Here is a 20,705-nt window from a genome sequence, read left to right on the forward strand (position 1 = left end):
AGGAAGCATATAACTGTGAGTCACAGATACAGAACTATTAGGGGGGAAAAGCCATCAGCTTCACATACGGTTAATGGTACACAGAGCAAGGGGCTGCAATGCAATTTTAAAACGAAGATGAAAAATCCACAACAAAATAAAAACAGGGCAGATGCATTTCTCAGTGTCATTCAGTACAACTTACCTATTTTGCCCAACACCAAAATGAGAGGCAGGTTAAATGTAGAGACAGATATGCAGAGGATAGCAAGACTTGATCATATGCAGCCAGTGCAACAGAAATTGCTAAATAGAAGAAAAGTAGGTTGCCCAGATTATATTGTGAGTACTTTAACTAACAGTGTGAAAGATGAGAAAGAGGAGGAAGGGAAACATGAAACTTTACCAGCTCCAGAGAATAGCCAAGGCTTTATAGTCAATGCATATCAGAAGGAGAATTGTGACCTTGTCAAATCAGATGAGGAACTGAAACAACCACGAAGTATAAATATTCAGGAACAACCACGAATACATGGCACACAAGCTGTTTTAGGTTCTGCTTCATGCCCCATGTTGGATCAGTTTCAATTTGGAAAGCTAGAGAGTTATGCTAGGTTTTCACCTCCAAAGTCAGGGGAAGCAAAGATGGATGGAATCATTTTTTCTACAAGAGAATATGGTGTCCCATCTGATGCAAATCATCAAAAAGAACAGGCTGGTGGTATTGAAAAGAAAGACACAGTGACTTTTGATCTCTGCATACCTGCTTTATCTACATTCAAAAGGAAGAAACATTTAAAAAAAAATTCAGACGAGAAAACTTTAGTGAATCTCAAATGTGGAATTTTAAAAGCAAAGAAACCATCGGTTTCATACATATTGAGTATTAAGGGTGGTGCTAGCCCAAACCATAGAAAAGAACTGGGATATAACTCTACAACCAAATTGGAAGAGATGGATCAAGGTGAAAAAATGGCAGAAAGAGAAAAAGGTATGTTAGGAGAAAGAAGTCTCAGTTCTAAACAAGTAAAGCAAGCATTATCACCACGTGAAGAGAATATTACTTCAGATGACACTAAAGAGAACAGTCTTCAAGATGCAGAGGAAGAAAGAAGTGAACAGGAGACATTAAAAGTAATTCTACAGCACAGCCAACACTTCAAATTCTGTTCAGGCCAAAGGGAAGAGCTTGACCTTCATCAGTCAGAAAACCAAGGAAGAGGGAACATTCTCTTTGTTTTTGAACAAGACATCTCACAACAAATGCCGCATACAGATTCAACGCAGGGAGAGAAGCCAAAGAAAAGCTACCAGACACAAAATGGTGCAATATATACAGCAAGTTCAAAGCTTCCTCTTCTAAAGCCAAAGAAATCACTAACTGGTCAAGTTTTAATGGGTACAATGAAAGGTGGTGTCCTAAGTGTTGGGAGCCATATGGGGGAATTGTACCGTCACAATAAAGAGGAAAATGCAGAGTTCAAAAAAGATCTACAAGCAACTGTCCTGGAGTCTTTGGATGTCTCCACACCTGATCTATCTGAATCTAAAAGGCAGAGAAAGACATTTACAAGTAGAGCCTTAAAAAATAAAATGAGTCCCAAATGTGTAATTATGAAGGCAAGGAAGACACCAATTTCACCAACATTTAAAATCTCAGGGAATAGTTATCTAAAAAACCTACGTCCAAAGACCCTGAAATCACAGATTATTGACTTGTTAATTCATATAAAATGCTCTGGGGTATTGGAAGATCTTATTGCAGAGAGAAAGGAAGGATTAGCACAAGAATTACCAGCAACAATTCTGGAGTCTTTGGATTCATCCACACTAGCTTTACCTGCATTGAAAAGAAAGAGAAACAATTTAAAGTATATAGACAAGAGAAACAAAATGAGTCTCAAATGGGTAACTTCGAAGGCAAAGAAGGCAGCGATTTCCCAGACACTTACTATCACAAAACGTGGCACACAAAGCCATAGAAGACAATTCAAATGCTACTTCAAAATCATGATGAAACAAGGGAAACCCACGGCGGACATGATCCTAAATGCCATCTCCTCTCCTGTTCCTGTTTTACTTGACATGAAAATGCATAACAGAATAAAAGAGTCAGATGTTTCATGGAAAATGAGATTCAGTCACAAACTGCAACAGCAAGAGCAATCACCAGATGGAGAGAGAGCCTGCTGTGCTGATTCCAGTGATAGGAGGGGCCCTGCCTCCAATGACACGAAGGAAGTCAAAGACCAACGTGAAGAAGTAGCCCCGCGGACTTCTCGACACTCCAGTTTCATTGCTGGTAAAATGAAGGAGCCTCACTTTGTGAAGTCAGAACTAGAACTGAAGAATTCAGCAAAGAAAAAAATCCCAGAACCACTTAACACAGCCCCAGAGCTGCAGCAACAAACACTTTTCACACGAAGTGTATTACAGTGCGTTTCTTGCTCTATTTTGAATTCACTTCCCCTTGAGAAGCAACCAAAAAGAACAAAAACACAAAAGGACTTAAAATATGCAAAGGGTCCAAAGATGTTATCTCCAGTGCTAGAGAAGTCAATTCCTGAATCTTTATTTGTTACAACACAGAGTGACATCCCATCTGAAAGAGGCCCTAGGAAGGAACTTGCCAGATCTACTCCAGAGGGAAAGACAAGGTTGCAAAAGGATTTACAAGTGAGAACCCTAAAGTGCTTTGATTTCTCCATGCCAGCTTCATCTGAATTTGAAGGTTGGAGAAATGCAGCACAAATCCCCAAGTCTAGAAATGGGAAAGTACAGATGGCATCAATTTTAAAGACAATCAACATCACTAAGTCTGATGCTCTTAGCCAAGGAAAGGAACAGGACTTCATCTTGGAAAACATGGGCAAAGAAATGTCTCAAAGTATGTCAGGTATATTTGTGAATACCTTCCCTTCACCTACACCCGTTTCACCTGCCATCAAAACGCATAAAAAAGTAAAAGCAAAGAGAGACCCATTAAGAAATAAAAGCAATATTATACAGCCAGAACAACATGAAGGGGAAAGACTGTGTCCCTATTCTAATAAATGGAGCAACTCAAGCAGCACATCAGAATCAAGATTGCAAAATGCAAAAGAAAGAGAGGGCAACAGAGTTTTATTTGAAGCAGGTCTCCAATTCCTGTATAATATAGGAAGGAGAAAAGATCAAAATATGCTTATTACAGAGCAGGATGTGCAGCGACAAACACTGGTTTCAGAAAATAAATTGGAATCTCCTTGTTCTCCTCTGATTCCATTTCAAACTGAAGAGCTGAGCAAGAATATCCCATCACAAAAAGACATACCATATGGAATAGGTCAAAAGATTCCATGTCCAAAATCAGGGAAAGCAGCATTTGACTACTTTTCAACTGATGAAACAGAGTGTAGTACTATATCTGATGGGAGCCCTGCAAGGAAGCTAGATGTTCACATTGCAGTTTCCCTACAACCTGAAGAAGAAGAGGAAGACATAAAAACTCCAAAAGTAATGAAACACAGAGTTGATCAAAATATCTTACCTACCAAATCAGGGAACTCAGTACTTGTAGATCCAGGTGATAAAAGCTCTAAAAGGAAAATGGGTGCCAAGAAACCTAGAGTGTTGCAAAGAGATTTACTAACGATGTCCACAATATCTGTTTTATTTGACTCTGAAAGTCAGGAGAAGATATTAAAATTTTCAGGAAGGAAAAATCTTAGGCGTCCCAAATATGTAACCACGAAGGCAAAGAAGAAGGCTCTTTATTCACAGATGCTTAATATCACTGAACACGATAATCTCTACTGTAGAAAGGAACAGAACTACAACTTAAAATCTACAATAAATGACATGCAACAAAGTAAAAGTATAGCGAATGCATTATTGTCTCCCACACCTGTTTCAACTGATAACAAAATAGATACTGAAATGCATAGCACATCAGAAGCAGAGATGGATCAACCAAGAGTAACACTATATAGCCGTACCTCTGCAGAGCTAGGAAAATCACCATGTGATAGGGAAGTATGGAAGGCCAATTCAGTTGATCCACAAAACAGATCCAGCAACACAATGAAAATGAATGTGCAACATGAAAGCAAAGAGGAAAATATCAAAAAAATGTTATCGGAATCAGTCCCACACTATAACCACCGCTTCAGTTTCAGTGCCCATCATATGAAAAATTTTGGTTCTTACCAATCAGAATCTGAACTGAGTAATTTAGAAGTCAGAAGCACTTGGAATTTGTCTTGTGCAGCACAAAGAATGAGGCAAGAAAAATGCTTTAGAGAAACTATTTTGGAGCCTGTTTCTAGACACGTGATGAATTTTCTTCAAGTTGAAACAGAGAAAAAAAGTCTTCATACTCAAGAAAGAATTAAATGTATGGCAGGACTAAAGACTCCATTTCCAAAAGCAAGAAAATCAGAGACTGGTTCAATACAATGTGGCGTTCTCTGGGGTGGAAATCCTAGGAGAAAATGGGATAGTTATATTTTTGAGAAAAAGGCATGGAATCAAAATGACTTAGTAAGAGTCTTAAAATCTTCAGGTTCTTCCAGCCTTGATTCATGTGAACCTAAAAGCCAGAGCTACACATTAGAGTTTGTAGGCAAGAAAAGTATAATAAATCCCAAGCATGTAACTTTGAAGGCAAAGAAGCGATCAGTTTCACAGTTGCTTAATATCACAGGGTGCATTACAGGAAGCCATAGAAAGGTGAAGGGGTGCAAATTTCAGTACAAGATGAAAACGCAGTGGTTTGAAGGTGTGGGCGAGGCATCACTCCTTGCTGCTGAGGGAACTAAGATTCCACCACCCAAGTTAGTGACTGATGAACACTCCCTCGATGCAACAGCAAGGGGCACGCTATATAACAGAACACTTCACAGAAATCTGCATGGTCATATTACAGAGGAAAAGGCAGAGTCATGGGAAAATTCAGCCACAACTTTCCTGGAGCCTATAGATTTCTTTACACCAATTTTCTCTGACTCTGAAAGCCAGATAAACACAGTACGATTATTGGAAGAGAAAATCACATTGAATCCCAGATGTTTAACTCTGAAGGGAAAGGAACCAGCAATTTCACAAATACTTAAAATCAGAGGGCGGTTTACCACAAAACGCAGGAAAAAACTTGGATCCAATTTAAAAACGAAAATGCAACAGATGAGTCAAGGTAAAAATGTGGCTGATACATTTCCAAACACCATTTACTTCACACCAGATACCTGTGACATTGAAAGACAAAGCAGATTCAAAATCGGGATGGACAGAATATCAAGATTTAGTCATGTACAACCAACACAAATGCAGTTGCCAGTTGAAGGGCTAGTGATTTCACAACCAGTTAATATCACTGGTCACGCTGCTTTAAGCATTAATGAGCAACAGGGAAAGAAGATAGACAGAAGGAGAGAGAAAACTGTATTAAATGTGGACCTAAAATTTGTATATGATTCTATGCCTATTTTATCACACCTAAAAATGGAGCCATCACCTAGTACCTGGGATATCTATGAAGAATCTTCTGGAAAGAGAAATGCCCTAAACAAAGCAAATGCTAGTTCTGCTTATGCCTACATACCTATGTATCCTAAAATCATAAAACATAAAGCTAAGGCAAAAACAGCAGATGTGAAAAACACTATGCATATCAGACGGATGAAATTGAAGGCAAAGAAACCACCTGTCTCCCAGCTGTTTAATACTACAGGATGTGGAACCAGAAGAAACAAAAAGGAACGGAGATGTGACATTAAGAAACAGAAGGAGTTCCGGCAAGATAAAACCATAGCAGATTTATTTCTGAACACTGTTTGTGATTCTGGATCTCTTTCATCTCAAAGTAAACAATTTACAGAAGTAGAAAGGGAGAAATCCAGGCCAAGAAAGCCCATTAACGTTCCTCCACAGCTAGAGCTGGAGAAGTCACTAAACAAAAGAAAAATGTCATCTTCAGAGTCCACTGATATAAAGAGTGCTATCTCAAGAAATATCAAAACACTGAAACAACGCATTAGAGAGCAAAAAGAAAAGCGCCAAATTGTTTCACGAGACATTCTCCCACAATGTAGAGATCAGTTAGTGACTGGCCAACGTGCGAAGAAGGAGCTTGACCATGTGAAAATAGGAGTAGCTTTGAAAAGGGAAGTATACCCTGGTCTAGCTTCCCAGAAGAGAGAAATCAATTATACTACGTTCAACATCCCAAGAATCAGAACTCGTGCAGAATGTGAATTCCCTGTTGCTCCAAGAGTAAAGCACAAAGATGCAGACGTCATCAAATGTTCAGTTTCAATTCCATGGGGGAGAGGAGTATCCAAGAAAAACAATATTTCATTAAATTCAAAAGAACAGAATATATTTCTTACAGAGTTGGGTGCTTCTCAACAGAAGACTCACAAGGAGCAAGAATTTCAGAAACAAGGAAGTATTTCACTGACAATTCGGGGGTCTTTTGCCTACCCCATTATGGAACCCCCTCGTTTGAAGAACACAGGAAGGGTAGCTGAGGAAGATATATACACTAACAAAAGGAGTATTTCACATTTATTGAGAAGAGAAGATATAAAAGAAACCGATATCTCACAAGGTTCAAAAGGACAGAAGTTTCTTTGTACCAATCTGGTGGGCCAGCAAACTATGTCTGCAGCGCAGAAAGGAGAGGTGAAACCAGCTGGTGTTCCTGAAAGTATTGTGGAGTCTGTGTCCCGCCCAAATAAAGAGCGTCTTCAGGTAACACAGGCAGTAAATACAAAGAAGGAAGATGTAAGCCCTTCTCTAAGTTTACGTGTAAATCCAGGGAGAAAAGAGCAATCAAAGTTAACAGATATTCCATTAAGATTAAATGGACAGAAAGTGACTTCTGAAAAACTGGGGGCGAAGCAACTACGTAGTTCTAACCAGAATAAAGAAAATATTCTGGAATCCATTTCTTCTTGCATGTTGGATCAACTCTATAATGAAAAGCTGAAGAAAAAAGTCTCAGCGAAAGGAGTGAGTTCAAAAGTTTTGAGTTCAGTAGTAGACAAAGCATTGAATGAAGCAGCTACTCCAGTAGATCAACCTTCTCTTAGCTTGCATAATAGAAGAAAAGAACATCAAAAAGAAAGTACGTGCAAGGTTCTCCCAAAATCTGTTTCTCGTTCCTCGATGGATGTACTTCAGATTAAGTTGCCATGTGTAAAAAAAACATTAAAGACTCCAACCTACCACACTGCAAATACAGAAGGAATTGGCTTGCTTGCTGAGGGAAAAGAAGAAGAGCATCCAGAATGTATACACTATATTTCTCCAAAGTCTGCTTCTCACTCTTTGAGGGATGTATTACAGAGTAAGATACCATGTGAAAAGAAGGCATCAGAAGAAGTAGCTAACACTGTGGATTACATTCCAAGTAGAGAAAAAATTAGCTCGCTCATAACAGGAAAAGAGAGCAAGGTGCACACAGGTAAAGGTCAATCAGGTATGAAACTGACAAGCTTGTGTACTTCCTTACGGTCTCTATCGCATACTAATGTGAATTCAAGAATAAAAGTAGGACAAGATAAGTCAGGAATACCAAGGAGCTGCCTTCCACCACTAAAGCTCCAGGTATCACCAAATGTCAGGAAACCTTCATTTGCAGAGTCAATTAATAGAGGTAGTTTAAGCAATGTAAGAGAATCAAAACATTTGCCGCAGGGAAAAAAAGAAGATGGAGTATATGTGAAAGACCTAAGGGGCCTCAAATGTGTCACTTTTAAAGGAAGGAAAACACCTTTTGAACACACGCTGCATGGAAAAGAACCACAGTGGAAGAACAAAGAACAAGAGGAAATGAGGCAGAGAGATAAAAGTGATCCAGACAGAGTTCAGAGTAAACGCCTTGCTTCCATTCCTTCTTCACCTCATGTGGGTTGGGATCCTGGAATAAAAGAGGTGCTCATGCGAGGAATCACAAGATTTTGTCCTCCATCACTGACGCTCCAGGAATTATCAGATACAATGGGAATATGTGCAGAGCCAGCTGATGATATTTTAAGCAGTATAAAAAAGGCAAAATATATGCCACAGAAAGATGGAGGGGAAATGGCTTTGGAAGAAATCAGGCATCCCAAAAGAATAGCTTTGAAGGCAAAACGGACTCCAGTTGCACATGAATTACAGTTGAACATCAAAGAAAAAGAGAAAAAGATGCAGGAAGATCAAGATAAACCAGTTGGGATTCAGAGCAAATCTCGTGTTTCCATCTCTTTTCCACCTTACTCAGAAGTGGACACAAGAATAAAAGGGGAAGAAGCCTTGCTAATAAAAACAAGACCCTCTTTCCTACAAACAGAACTCCAGGAGTCATCAGATAGAGGAAAAATAGCATACAAACAGTCTATTCGTGGTGATACCTCAAACAGTGTGAAAGAATCCAAGAAACATTATATAATTCAGGAAGAAGAGGAGAAAGTAAAAATGGTAAAAGTCATACTTTCGAGGAAAAAGAGATCACCAATTTTACAGCTGGACATCAAAGAGCAAGAGGAGAAGACACAAAAAATTAAAGGTGAGCCAAATGTCCTTGCGACCAATACTAGCACTTGCATACCTGCTCCTTCTCATTTACAGTTGGATACAAGAATAAAAAAAGCAGACTGTGTAACTGAAGCAACAAGATGCTCTCTTCCAGAACTATCACAGCAGAAATCATCAGATGCAGTGAAAAAAGCAAATAAAAAGTCCACTGATGGTGATATCACAAGTGATGTACAAGAAACAAAAGAACATACACCACAGAAAGAAGAGACTAAGGTAGAGAAATCAGCAAAGAGAGACACAATGCAGCCAAAAGATAAAGATTTGAAAGGAAAGAAAGCACTATTACAGGACATACCATTGAATCTTAAAGAGCAGGTGAAAGAGGGTCCAGAAGGTGAAGAGCAGGGGACAGTGGATAGAGGAGGTAAAGGTGAACAAGAAGTAGTTCTGCCCACAAATTGGGCTTCTGCATCTTTAACTCACCGTGAATTGAACACAAGAATAGGAGAGGAAGACAGGCAAGAAATAACAGGATCCGCTGTTTCACGACTACAGCTACGGAAATCATCTGATGCAGGGAAAGTAGTGTACACAAAGTCAGCTGGAGATGATATTTCAGATGATGTAAGAGTAGTCCAAGAGTATGAGCCACAGCAAGGAGAAGATAGAAGAAAAGTGGTAAATAGAAAATTTAGAATGTATCCCAAGGGCACAACTTCCAAGGCAAAGGTATTACCGCTTCCACACGTACTCTTTACCTCTGGGGGTTGTGACGCCCAAATTAGAGAAGTACAGACAAGCGTGAAAGAAAAATTAAGATACATACAAGAAAGAAGTGAGCTAGGTCAGGTTCTGACAAGACCTTCTCTGCCTCGGTTTAAATTAAACAAAAGTATAGAAGGCAAGGAGGAGAAACAAGTATCAAGACCCTTTCTTCCACCCTCATGGCAAAGGGAAGCATCAAATGCAGAGAAATTAAAACATACAGTACTACCTTTGAGCGATGTTTCAAATGATTCAAAAAGAACAAAATACACGACACAGAGAGAAGAGGATAAAGCGAATACTTTTGAGAAAGACATAATGCATTCTAAGTATATGGCTTTGAGGGCAAAGAAATCACCCCTTTCCCTTATACTCAAAACAAAGAGACTGCAAGTGAACATCAAAGAACAAGGCGAAGTGGGACAAGAAGGTAACAAGGAAACCGTTGTGCTTCTGAGCAAAATTCATCCTTTTCTCATTTCCTCAACTCATCTTAAGTGGAACACAATAAAAAACGAGGAAGGTGAGCCAGGAATAATAAGAAATGATGCGCCACGTCTTGAGCTCCAAGAATCATTGCCCTCAGGGCAAATAGCATCTACGGATTCACCTGACAGCCATGTGCAGAAAGGAGACCAATGCCCACGACAGGCAGAAAGGAGCGGAGTACAAACAGGAGCCAGGAGGGGCTCAGTGCAGCCCCGGGGCACAGATTTTAAGGCAAAGACATCACCACCTTCTCATACATTCAGTGTCACTGAACACGGTGCTTTGAACGAGAGAAAGGAACCACAGTGGCATATGAGGGAGAAAGTAGAACAGGGGCAGCAAAGAACAGGAGATCCTGATGCAGCTCTGACAAAAACGTCTCCTTCCACAGCTTCTCCATCTTACCACAGATCGGACACAAGAACTAAAGTAGACAAAGATTTGCTTGCAGTTACAGGATTCTCTCCTTCACAGTTGCTGTGCTCTAAGTCATCAAGTGCAGGAAAAATCAGATATGCAGATTCCAGTGAAAGTATTAGGTCATGTAGTGTAATAATAAAAGCTTATCAAAGTATGCCATATACAGAGGTAAAGGACAGAGTAAAAATAAAAGGTGGGAAAGATCGACGGGTCCCCCAAGTAATCACCTCGACAGCAGAGACATCCCCACTTCCACATCTACCCAGTAGAAAGAGGCTACATTTGAATATTAAAGAGCAAGGAAAAGAAGTGCCAGAAGGCGAAAGTGAGCCAGAAATGGCTCTGAAGGAAAGCTATGCCTCCTTACCTTCTCCGTCTTATCTGAAATGGGACACAAGGATGAATGAAGAGGAAGACACACGAAGAATAACACAATCCTATTTTCCACCACCAAAGATTCAGGATCCATCCAGTTCAGGCAAAAAGCGATATACTAAGTCATTTGATGGTTGTGTGTTAAAAGAGAAGGATAGACTCAAAACAGATCTTGAAAACAAAATGGTCCCAATACCTATGGCTCTGAAGGCAAAGGAATTACCACTTTCACGTGTACTCGATACCAAAAAATTGCAGTGGAAAATTAAAGAGCAAGAGAGAAAGGTGCAGAAAGATGAAAACGACCTAGCTACGCATCAGGAAAACATTTGTACTTCTGTACTTATTCTACCATATCTTAAATTTGGTTCAAGAGAAGGAGAGGGGTACATGATAAGAATTACAAAACCGCCTCTCCCGCGCCTACAGTCCAGGGCGTCACCAGATGCAGTGAAAACAACAGACGCAGAAACAACTGATGGAGGACTCTCAAATGATGTAAAAAAATTAAAAGAACACACATTACCGAAAGAAGCGAGGGACAGAGAGAAAAAGGTGGATATGAAGAAGAGTATGGTGGATCACAATGATAGGTATTTAAAAGCAAAGAAATCACCTAATTTCCTTAGAAACAATCTAAGTGCCCTTCGGCGGAAGACTGAAAAGCAAGAGGGAACAGCTCAGGAAGGTCAGCGTGAGCCAGGTGGTGCAATACTGACTAAGACTTGTACTTGCAGATCTCGCCTACTTCACTTCAACACAAATACCAGAGTTGAAGAAAAGAGAATACCGATATTAACAGGATCCTCTTTTCCCACAGTCGGCTCCCAGGAATCATCAGATTCTGAGGACATGGAATGTATAGAGCCCGTTACCAGCAATATTCTAATCAGTCCACAAAAAGGAAAACATCGTATGCCCCAGAACAAGGAAAGGGATGGAGTAGAAATAGTAAACCTCATGTTTCCCAAACATCAAGAAAAGAAGATGCAGGAAAGTGAAGATGAACCAAGGGTGGTTGTGGCCAACTCTTCCTCTCCATCACCATCTCTCCCTCACCTGCAGTTGGATAAAGAAACACAGGCAGGTGATGAAATGCTAGGACCTGCAAGGTCTGTTGTGCAGAGAGAATCAAATGCCGGGGAAGTAGTACATACAGAAGCAATCCGTGGTGATGTCACGGAAGACAGTCAGAACAAGAAACGACTCATGCCTCAGGAAGAGGAGCAGGACAGAGAAAAAACAAGAGATAGGAGAAATATGACACACACCACAGATATAAGTTTGAAGTCCAGGAAATCACCTCCTTCACTTAAGCTCCATAGAACAGAATTGCATCTGAACAGGGGAGGGCAAGAACAAAAGAAACATGAATGTCCAGGTAAACCACCTGGTACAGTGCTAAGAAAAATTTATGTTTCCCAACCTCCAGCTGAACTTACATTGGATAAAGGTATACAAGTAGATGAAGAAAGGCTTGGAATTAAAAGACCCTCTCTAATTCCACAAATGCTTTCAGCAGTATCAGATACAAAGATGAGAGCAGATACAGGGGCAATTTGTGATATAAGAGAAAGCAAACAACATATCTCACAGAAGGGAAAAAAGCACGAAGTGAAAACAGTAGATATGAGGATCATGATGCATCACAAAGAGGCTAGGATTTCGTCAATTTCACATATCTTTAACACAAAGGAATTTGTGTTGAACATTAAAGAGCTAAAGGAAAACGCATACAACGGTAAAGATGAGCTACCTGTGGTTCTGACAAGGACTTTTCTTTCTGTCCCATCAGCACCTTCCCTTTATCTAGACTCAGGGAGCAAAGCAGACAAAGATGTGCCAGGACTTACAGGATCCTTTCCTCCACAGCAAAATCTCCAGGAATCATCAGATACCCAGAAAACAGCAAATACAGAGGTAGTTGCTGGTGATGGTGAGATCGTTAAAAAAGCGGGACACTCTGTGCCCCAAGAAGACACAGTACAACAGTGGACCTCAAACTTCATGATCAGTGTACGGCGAAGGAATGAACCTCCACGAGTCAAATCTGAAGGAGATCTGAGTCAGTTAGTTTTAAATTCACAGCATGAGAACATTTATTTAACAGGATTTGGTACCATAACTGGAAAGAGGCTGGAGTATTTCTTTACAGGACAAGAGGTTCAGCCAGAAAAATACAAAACAGAAACTTTCACTACATTTCTTTCCTACCCCACCATGGAGCCCACTAAAATTGAAAATCTGAAGAAACAAACTGAAATAGTGGATAACTTAAACCATAAAATAAGCCCTAATGTTTTAGTTACACCGCCAAGGAAAATAACCGAGGAAATATATATCACATTTGGTACCCCCGTAAGTGCAAAAGGATTTTCTGTTGCAGAGCAAGATGCCCACCAACAAAAAACTTTATCAAAAGCATCGCCAGGATCTGCAGATTCATATAAATTTGATAAGCGAGAGAAAGATGTACATAATAATGATAAAGTGAGCAAAATGCTCTCTCCCAAAGTGTTGGCCCCGCAGACAGAGGGATCACTTGAGAAAATGAATATCGCAGAGTCAGATACCTCCCCAATTATAGAGGAACAAGAGATTGTTGTGAAAAAGCAAGTGGTGCTACAGTCTGAAAGTGGACATAAGACCTGGCTGGACTCCAGCTTTTCTCTTAAGTTCCCACTTCAAAACGGAAGGCAGAAGATGCCACTGGAAACAGATGTACACAAGCAAATGGCACTGTACCCCAGAATACTAATACTACCAGGAATACACATGGATATTCCAGTGTTTGATACCATAGGAGGGGGAAAAGAACAGGGACTGCCAGTTCCACAACAAGAGGAATATATTCTAGAATCACTTCAGAAGTCTCTTTCTTCCCACTGGACTTTTCCACTTCAATCTGGAGATCTGGAGGGAAAAAATAAAATGGACACAAGCGCTACTATAAGTCTGGAGCAAAAAACAGTAGAAATGGAAGAAGGGGAGTTAAAAATAGACACAAACGTGGCTATCCGTCCGGCAGCAGACAAAACAGAAATGCACAAACACACCATGGTCAGTCTGGAGGGGAGCAAGAAAAGGGACACAAGCAGCACCGTAAACCTGAACACTCCATCTCTAAAGACACAGATACCTCAAATTAACACTCAGCCGATAACTCATAGAGCAAACAGCTGCCCAATCAAGCAAAACCATAAAAAGGAACTAGAAGTCTCTGGTGCAAAACAAAATATTCAGCCACAGAAATTGTTTCAAAAACATGTTCTAGATTCATTTTATGCCAATATTCCTCTTTCTCTCAAATTTAAAAGCTGGAAAGGCAGGTTGACAGTAGCAGATTTGAAAAGAGAATTGAGCCCCAAAGATTTAACCATGAAAATCCCAAATCATCCGGTTTCGCAGATTCTTAACAACACAGGACGTGGCACTCCAAGCAATAGAAAGAAATTAGAGTATGACTTGAAGAAACCAAAGAAAACAGTTTTGCGGAGTGAAGATGCCTCCGGGATATTTGTCAGAAGTCTTTCTATTTCCACAATGAGTTCATCTCAGATGCAAGAAATAGTAGACTCTGAGACAAACCGAGGAAGAGAAAAGATACTCTGTCCTTCTGAAATCCAGCAGAAATCACCACACACTCAGAGGAATAGCTCGAGCACTGTAAAAGAAGGGGACCAGAGTTTTACAGACACAGCTCCACAGGATTCCCAGCCCTCCGTGGTAGAGGAGCAACAAATGCAAACACTCCCCAGTGCCAATTCAGAAGCAAACCTTGGCAGTGAAACAAAGGAAAAAAATGTAATTCCACAAACCAAAGAAGAAAGGGTTGTTCCAGGGCACGACAGCTCAGGGATCATAAAAGAACCTGACTTGCGTATGACTGAAGAAGAAGAAAAGGCACCAAAACCCATTCTGACACCTACAGAGGGTCCACTCATGTCTGACGAGCCAGAGGACAATGTGGAAGCCCCCATGGAAAGCACCCTAAGTATGAGTATTTCCCCTCCAGGACTAGAAGAACCACAACATGGGACTCAGCTATTCAATACCATGGAGTGTATCTCACCCCCTCAACAGGGGGATCAGAGCGAACCCATCCAGGCTACAACCGCACAAAACGTCCAGCAACAAAAAACTTTTCCAGGAACTGGGCCTATACCACCCCAAGTTAAAAGTAATGAAATAAAAGTAGTGGCAGATAGTACAAGTGCAGAAAGTTTACTTCCTCTTTTTGAAGCAATTAAAAGTATCTTTGAATCCCAGATAAAAAATATGATCTATGACAACATTTGTGAGAATATACTGGAAAAACTAAAAGCCCCAAAACCTGATGATTGGAAGTTACCACCGTGTGCAGGGAGCCCAGATACAACATGCACAGTACCTCCCAAAGTGCAGCCAAAACCCATTTTAGAACGTTTTACTCCCAAAGAAAACAATAAGCTCACTAATCATTTCGAGTCAAAAGCATTTGAAATAAAACTGAATCTGATACCAGAGATGGCAAAACAATCCTTCCAAAAGCTCAACTTTTATCTAAAACAGTCTTTTTCAGAAGATAACAGTTGGAGGCTATATCCGAGACATAAAAAAATGTGCTTTTTGTCTCTAGAAGGGACTGATACTGTAGAACTTCACTTAAAACAGAAATGCGCTAAGGGTTCACCGCCTGTCAGCTGTACGAAGACATTGATTGTCAGTGTTTCAAGTGACAGTGAAGAGATCATTACAAAGTTAAGGAGTATTAGTAAGCTAGGAAGTGGAGTGTCTTCAGTGACTCCAGCTAAGCAGATGCCATTGCCTCATATTCTTCAAAACTACTCAGTAGAAGAAAAAGACAAACTGCTCATACACTTTTCTATGAAAACATTGGAGATTCAAATGAAAGCCTTTCCCAGAATTGTAAGAGAATCCTATGCAATGGCCAGTCCTCAGAATATAAGGAAGCCTTTATCTAAATGTATTCATTCTGGTTTCAAAGTACCAAAACGAAAAAATAGAATTTTGTTACGTTTTGAGGAAAAATCTCTTCATCAAATAGATCTTGATTTACAATACAAATACCTTCATTTTCTCCTGGGGCTTCCAGTCGGAAGTGTATTCCCTAAACCAACTGCACTTCCCAAACATATTCTTAAGTTAAACACAGTTGCAATATGTGAAAATATAGATAACAGGGGAGAAAGTGGTGGTGGTTTTTGCATTGACACGGAACTGTTAGAACAGCACATCTCTTTCAAAAATCAAAGTCCTCATGAAAACTCATCATTGAGAAAATTCCTGGAGCCAACCCTTGTGTGTGCTTCTGACCCCAATCAACAAGGCCCAGTGCAGAAAGATACTACAGCTCTTTCAGAGTTAAAATCTCACATGACTCTGGAAAAAGATAAACAATGTCATGTATGGTTTCAAGAAACAGATATGTGCAAATCATTTGATTCAAAGACTCAGGAAAGCACTCCCAGTTTAGTTGATTCCCATTCAACTCAGATTTCTGAAGATTTTACCGAGAGTCAGACAAATATTGAGAGTTCAGCCAACTTGGAGGAATGCTCAGCTCTTGAAGCACATGAGAGTGAAGAATGTATGTTTTTGGAATTCAACCCTTATTTAAGTCAGGAATCACAAAACATTCTATTTGAATTACAGAAAGGCATTCCTTTGGAAAATCTCTACAAGATGAAAAAAAGCAAAATGAATTTGAAACCATTGTACAGGGAAGATTCAGGTTCCCAACATATTAGAGGCTGTAGAAAACATTCCTCAATTGTCACACCTTCCTATGAATCCCACAAAAGCAGGAAATATAGGTCATCCTCTAAAATGCCATCTCCTGACTTGTTGCGCCACGGTTCATTAAATGCTGTGGAAGTTCTGTCTAGATCATCTTCCATTCCATTCAGTGAAGAGAAGTCTTCGTGGACTGCAAGGTGCAGAACCAACCATTCTTTAGCTCCCTTAACAGAATCAAACATCAAATTACATCTTGCAAAAGGCCAAGGCAAACCTCACAGGCATCTGGAAAGCAACGAAGGAAAGAAGGCCAAATCTGATTTATTTAGAAAGAACAACATTCATTGGGACTGTGATTACAGTTATACATGGACTAAAGAGAAATGCACAAGAAAGAAGAAAGTCCATAATTGTGAGTCAGAAAGATCAAATTACTTCGCAAGCAAACCTAAGTTACCATCAAAGCTTCATCAAGAGGATATCAACTTTCATTCTGAAAGAAAACAAAACCAGCCATTTTTTTATGCCTGTATACCAGCAGATTCACTGGAAATTATGCCCCAAACCATTCGCTGGACTGTTCCCCCAAGAACTTTAAGGAAGACAAACTGCAGAGTTCCTCTGGTGGCAAAGATTTCAAGTTCTTTCAATATATGGACTTCATCCAAAAAGTTTTTGGAGTCCCTCTTGGAGTCCTTCAGTCCAGTTCATCCAAATTGATACTAGCATACCTAGATTCCTCTGAAGTGGAAAGCTGATTGCTGTTGTGTTATTCTATGAAAAATAAAATCAGATAAAGTCAAATGGTTTCCTCATGAACTGTTTTCTGAACTGATATATTTTATTTCTGCAGTAGATTTGCACAATTGTTCTGGGAGGATAGGTTGGAAGAGCAGATGACTTTGGGCTTGATCCCACCATGCAGTGGGATCTCCTTTTAGTTTAAGCGGCCTCCTCATAATCCCACAGTAGAGGAGCAGAGACATGGAAGCCTTCTTTCCATCCTACACAATGACTCAGGGTGAGTCTGAAGAAATGGAGCCTATCAATGAGATTGGGAGAGAATGACCAGAAAGTTGGGAGGGCATAGAAACTAAAGGGAGAGAGTTTTAAACAACAGTGAGAGTTCAACAATGTCAGAGGTCACAAAATACAGGTGTAAGTACTGGTTTTGAGAAACCATATTCCTGTGATGATTTTGTCCTCCTTCTGGACCTCAGCAGCAGCTCGTTGGCCTGCACCTGATCACCGTCTGCCATTGCAGGGTCACCTAGTCATTTCGGGACCTCGCTCCAGAGTATCTGCCACCTTGCAGGAACATGCTCTGGGAGGGGCAAAAAGTCATCCTCCAGCACTACCAGGGGGAGGGAGACGGCCTCCCAGTGTACCTGCACGACCTGCCTGCCTACAGCCACCTGCCCATGCACTTTCCTGCCCTGGGCTTCAGGGCCCCTGGCTCAGGGATGCAGCAGGCTCACCTGCTGGTGCAAATGACTGAGAACTCCACCCTTGCCCTTGGGGCTGATGACCCCTGCTCAGGCTCTTGCAGGAGGTCCAGGAAACTGGAGTCGACCCAGGGGCCTGCGGGAGAACAAACAGATGTGTGGGATTGGGGTGGGGGTGGGGCAGCAGGATTTTTAGCAACAAGGGAATATTTTAAAAATGTATTTTGTACTGGCTTATTCCTAGTATGTGAATAAAGTATTGGTCTCGTTCAGAAGATAAATTTTGGGGGGCTCAGAAATATTCCATAATGTTAATCATTTTGTTATTAAATGACAAGATAAGATAGACAATGGTTTTTCATGCCACCATTACATTCATGCTAGGAATAACAGTGCTTCCCTTATTATAAATGCTACCTGAGCTTTTTTAAAACACATATATACTATGCTTGGAATATTTGGGCATGCTTAATAAAACAAACAATTACAAAATATCCCATTGTTTTAACTAAGCAAGGTACATAATTTTATACAATTTACACACAACTTTAATGTTAACAATAGAAATAATAAAATTATTTCACTTTTTGATATTTAACAATAAAAAGACTTTAACTCCCAAGACATGCACTACAACCAATTTAATAGATTCTTGTCATCAGAATGATGGTCTTGGCAACTTATATGAGTTCTGTCCATGGGGTTTGACAATCAGATTGAACATGTTAATACTTTTTATTATAGAGAATATTGAGCATACACACACAAAAAGACGGAATAGTAGAATGGACCTCTGTGTCCTCACCCAGCCCTTGAACTTCAACCTGTAACCAAACCTGCCTTATCTACTTCTCATCCACTTCTCCATTAGTATTTTGACACAAATCAGATATATAATTTTATCTATAAATATTTTCTATATCTCAACAAGATAACTATTTCTTAAAACCATCTCACATCTTAAGTAGTAACAGTGATTTCTTAATATCAAATATTCAATCAGATGATTTCCAATTATTTCATAAAGTCACTTTCTAAGTTTGTTCGAATTGGGATATAAAGAAAGTTACACTTTGTGCTTGGTCTTGTAAGTCTTTTTTAATCCATAGGCTTCTCATTCCATTGGGGTTTTTTCCTTACAATTTTTCAAACTGAAGAAACCAGGTTTTTTGTTCTATAGAGTTTCCCATGATCTGTGTTTTGCTAATAGTGTCCCCATTGGCAGATTGAAATGATTAACTACGGATCCCTAATTGTTCCTTAAAAAGGTCTTCAGATAGATTACATCATGTGCAGCATTTCAAATAAAACATATTTGTTTCAGAAGATCAGCTGTCACTTGCGGCAATGCAAATTAGAAGCTGCTAGAGCTATAGAGTTCCCAAGTAGTTAAATGTTATATAGTTAGAGCTCTTATGGCTGAAATAGCAAAATTTCCTCCCATAAATGATAGGGAGGGATTGAGTGACTAGTTCATGCATCCTGAAGACATTTTGTATCATGAGACATCAAATGTCTACTTGTTAATATAGAGAAATAGGGGCGCCTGGATGGCTCAGTCGGTTAAGCGTCTGCCTTCGGCTCAGGTCATGATGCCAGGGTCCTGGGATCAAGCCCCGCGTTGGGTTCCCTACTTGGCGGGAAGCTGCTTCTCCCTCTTCCACTCCCCCTGCTTGTGTTCCCTCTCTCGCTGTGTCTCTGTTAAAAAAAAAAAATCTTAAAAAAAATATAGAGAAATACGAGATTCTGAATGTGAAAGTAGATATGAAAGGGCATATTTAGAGTAAGAAAAGAAATCAGTAGGAAGTTCAAAATTTGTAAAGCTGATCAAACCCAAACCATTATAATCCAGAAAAATGACATTTTTTAACTGCTTAATATACTTTTTTCCAACATTTTTTTTTTGGCTGCACACTCTTTGATCGCCTCTTTGAAAAACAATTTTATAATTTTTCATATAGAGATCAAAGGTAAACCAATCTTCTAGTGGTTGATCAAAATTTATTATTTATTACTGACAGTGTAGAAAATGCAGGCACTTTTGTTCACTCGGTGGCCATTTTTCATACCATTTCATCTGGAACCACCAGACTTCATTGGAACACGATACATCAAGTCAGTGAGATGCAAGCTGAGATGTGTAAGATGTGTTACGTTACACACAGATGTCCTTGCTGTTCTTGGTACTGGTATTGGTTCGTACCACAAGAGCAAACGGTGGTAAACTCTGTATCATGCAATCCCCGTGAAAAAAGAAAGTATGCTAAATGTATTCTGTGTGCTCTGCTCTTTTGAGTATAATGTCAGAAAAGAATATCCTTTTTGACTAGGTGTTATAGAGAATGATTCATCAGCTTATATTTTTACATACCTGTTGGAAGATTTTCTATAGACCAGTTTCCTATACCTCCCCTCCATGTCCCATTTTTCCTTTGTAATGGACATTCCTCCTGCACTGGGCACTGTAGGAGGCTTTCACACGACCTTACCCCTGACTTCATGTCTCAACCTGGGATGTGTCCTTCACAGTGGGCAGAAGGATTCCTGGCATCCATTTCTACACTGGGATGGCTAGCATAACTATAGACAAAAGTGAATGTCAATCACAACATTTAGCTCCCCGAACCCAACCTAAATGCACCCTAACTCCACTTCTCTGGAGATGGATCCCAAAAATGTTTACAGCCTCTCTGATCTCACCAAACATGAAGTCAAATATGATAGATGGTAAGGCAAAGTAGAAAGAGATAATATTTTTAACTAATTACAATTAAAATACCTCAAATATTTATAAATCTTTGGGGGCCCTACAGCTTAAGCTTCTTCGGTTTTTATGGTACATCTGCTTATGCAAATTAAATAACAGGAATTCATTATTCATATTCTAACATCAAACATCTATTCAGTGTCTGCCATGGGCCAGGCCTTGTCCTGGGTGCTGAACTTAACAAAAATGAAGAAAGCACAGTCTTGACCCGGGAAGCTCAC

At 39.9% G+C, this 20,705-nt stretch overlaps 1 protein-coding gene across 1 annotated transcript in view; it reads left to right on the forward strand.

The window, feature by feature from the left end:
* The window catches only part of CCDC168 (coiled-coil domain containing 168), a 28,498-nt gene extending 10,642 nt beyond the window's left edge, over positions 1 to 17,856 (forward strand). The window contains exon 5 of the mRNA XM_073894826.1: positions 386 to 17,856. Within this exon, the coding sequence (XP_073750927.1) occupies positions 386 to 16,992 (16,607 nt within the window). The 3' untranslated portion in view covers positions 16,993 to 17,856. The remainder of the gene's footprint in view (positions 1 to 385) is intronic.
* Positions 17,857 to 20,705: the final 2,849 nt, after the last annotated feature.

Source organism: Callorhinus ursinus, unplaced genomic scaffold (genome assembly GCF_003265705.2).
Source record: "Callorhinus ursinus isolate GAN/ISIS: 27379988/994484 unplaced genomic scaffold, GSC_fseal_2.0 scaffold7, whole genome shotgun sequence".
Lineage (NCBI taxonomy): Eukaryota > Metazoa > Chordata > Mammalia > Carnivora > Otariidae > Callorhinus > Callorhinus ursinus.